Genomic DNA, 1,517 nt, shown 5'->3' with positions numbered 1-1,517 from the left:
GTCCTCCTCCGCCACCTCCGCCGCCTCCTCTGCCTCCTCCGCCTCCTCAGCCTCCTCAGCCTCCTCAGCCTCCTCCGGTTCCTCAGCCTCCTCAGCCTCCTCAGCCTCCTCAGCCTCCTCCGCTTCCTCAGCCTCCTCAGCCTCCTCAGCCTCCTCCGCTTCCTCAGCCTCCTCAGCCTCCTCCGCCTCCTCAGCCTCCTCAGCCGCCTCCGCCTCCTCCTCAGCCTCCTCAGCCTCCTCAGCCGCCTCAGCCGCCTCCGCCTCCTCCTCAGCCTCCTCAGCCTCCTCAGCCTCCTCAGCCTCCTCATCCTCCTCCGCTTCCCACCTCCTCCGCCTCCTCCGCCTCCTCCGCCTCCTCCGCCTCCTCCGCCTCCTCCTCCGCCTCCTCCGCTTCCTCAGCCTCCTCAGCCTCCTTGTCAGCCTCCTCAGCCTCACCCATATCCTCATCCACAACCTGGGTGTCGCGGTCCTGCTGGTGCTGGTGCTGCATCCATTGACCCTGCTGCCTGCCTGCCGCTGCCCCTCCAGTGTCAGCAGCACCACCGCCACCGTGTTGTTTCTGCCTCTCCATGGCCCGCCAGCGCCCGAGCTGCCCAACAGCCTTCTGTGCCACGATGCTGTCACGACCCTTTATGTAGTGGCGGCGCCAGACAGCAACAGAATTTCCCATGACGAGTGCATCCCCTGCGAGGGCTTCCTCCTCCTGGTCTGCCACATTGTCCACCAGGTCTTTGAACCTCACAGTGGCATGGAGGTGCCTAAACTTCATGGGGCAGAATACTGTCGGCCAGGGTGCACCATACTTCCTTTGAATAAGCTTCCATTCGTCCGTGAATGGGGCGTCGACACCTGCAACCGGCCTGCCCTTCCTGTCAAGGAACAGGAAGGGAGGCTCCTTGCTGGCATCGTCAATGCTGGGATTCATGTTGAGGAGCGCTGGCCGGGCATACTCTGTGTAAGTCCGGATGTGCTGGGAGAGCGTCGAAGGGAGCACAATTCTCAGGGCCTCATCCTTCTTAAAGCGCTCCGTCTTGTGATGGATGGTCTCCATCACAAGACGACGGCCCCTGCTGCTGCTGCTCCTGCTGCTGCTGCTGCTAGCGCCATGGCTGCCATCCGCCCCTGCCCCTGCCCTTGCTACAGGAATCACCTCGACCAGGTTGTTGCCGCGGCAGTCCATCTGGAAGCAGTCTTGCTGCTTGCAGGTCTGCATGCCTGGCACCATCAAGGTGCTCAACACGGACAAGCGGACAGGCGGAATGTAGACACCAGATATCATCTCCGCCAGCAGCGCATGCATGAGCAGGACAGCGGTGCTGTAAGTGACGGGCCCATCAGGCCCAGCAGCAGCAAGGTCTTTCTCCAGCATCGCCTGTGCCTTATCCCACAGCGCACGCACAAAAGATAGTACCTCGCTTTTGCTAGGCAGACCATCATCATCAGGCGGGGAAGCGGTTGTTGGTGGTGCTGCAGCTGCTGGCTTCTTCTTGGTGGCTGCTGTCTTGGTGGCAGCTGGG

At 62.4% G+C, this 1,517-nt stretch overlaps 1 protein-coding gene across 1 annotated transcript in view; it reads right to left on the bottom strand.

Moving 5' to 3' along the window:
• Positions 1-1,517, bottom strand: part of VOLCADRAFT_100677 (uncharacterized protein) — a gene marked incomplete at both ends in the record, with an annotated part of 6,574 nt that overhangs the window by 1,923 nt on the left and 3,134 nt on the right. The window contains 3 exons of the mRNA XM_002959210.1: positions 16-312; positions 455-970; positions 1,151-1,512. Coding sequence (XP_002959256.1) covers positions 16-312; positions 455-970; positions 1,151-1,512 — 1,175 coding nt within the window. The remainder of the gene's footprint in view (positions 1-15; positions 313-454; positions 971-1,150; positions 1,513-1,517) is intronic.

This window comes from Volvox carteri, assembly GCF_000143455.1.
Source record: "Volvox carteri f. nagariensis unplaced genomic scaffold VOLCAscaffold_136, whole genome shotgun sequence".
NCBI classification, from domain to species: domain Eukaryota; kingdom Viridiplantae; phylum Chlorophyta; class Chlorophyceae; order Chlamydomonadales; family Volvocaceae; genus Volvox; species Volvox carteri.
This window is presented reverse-complemented; position numbering and strand designations above follow the sequence as displayed.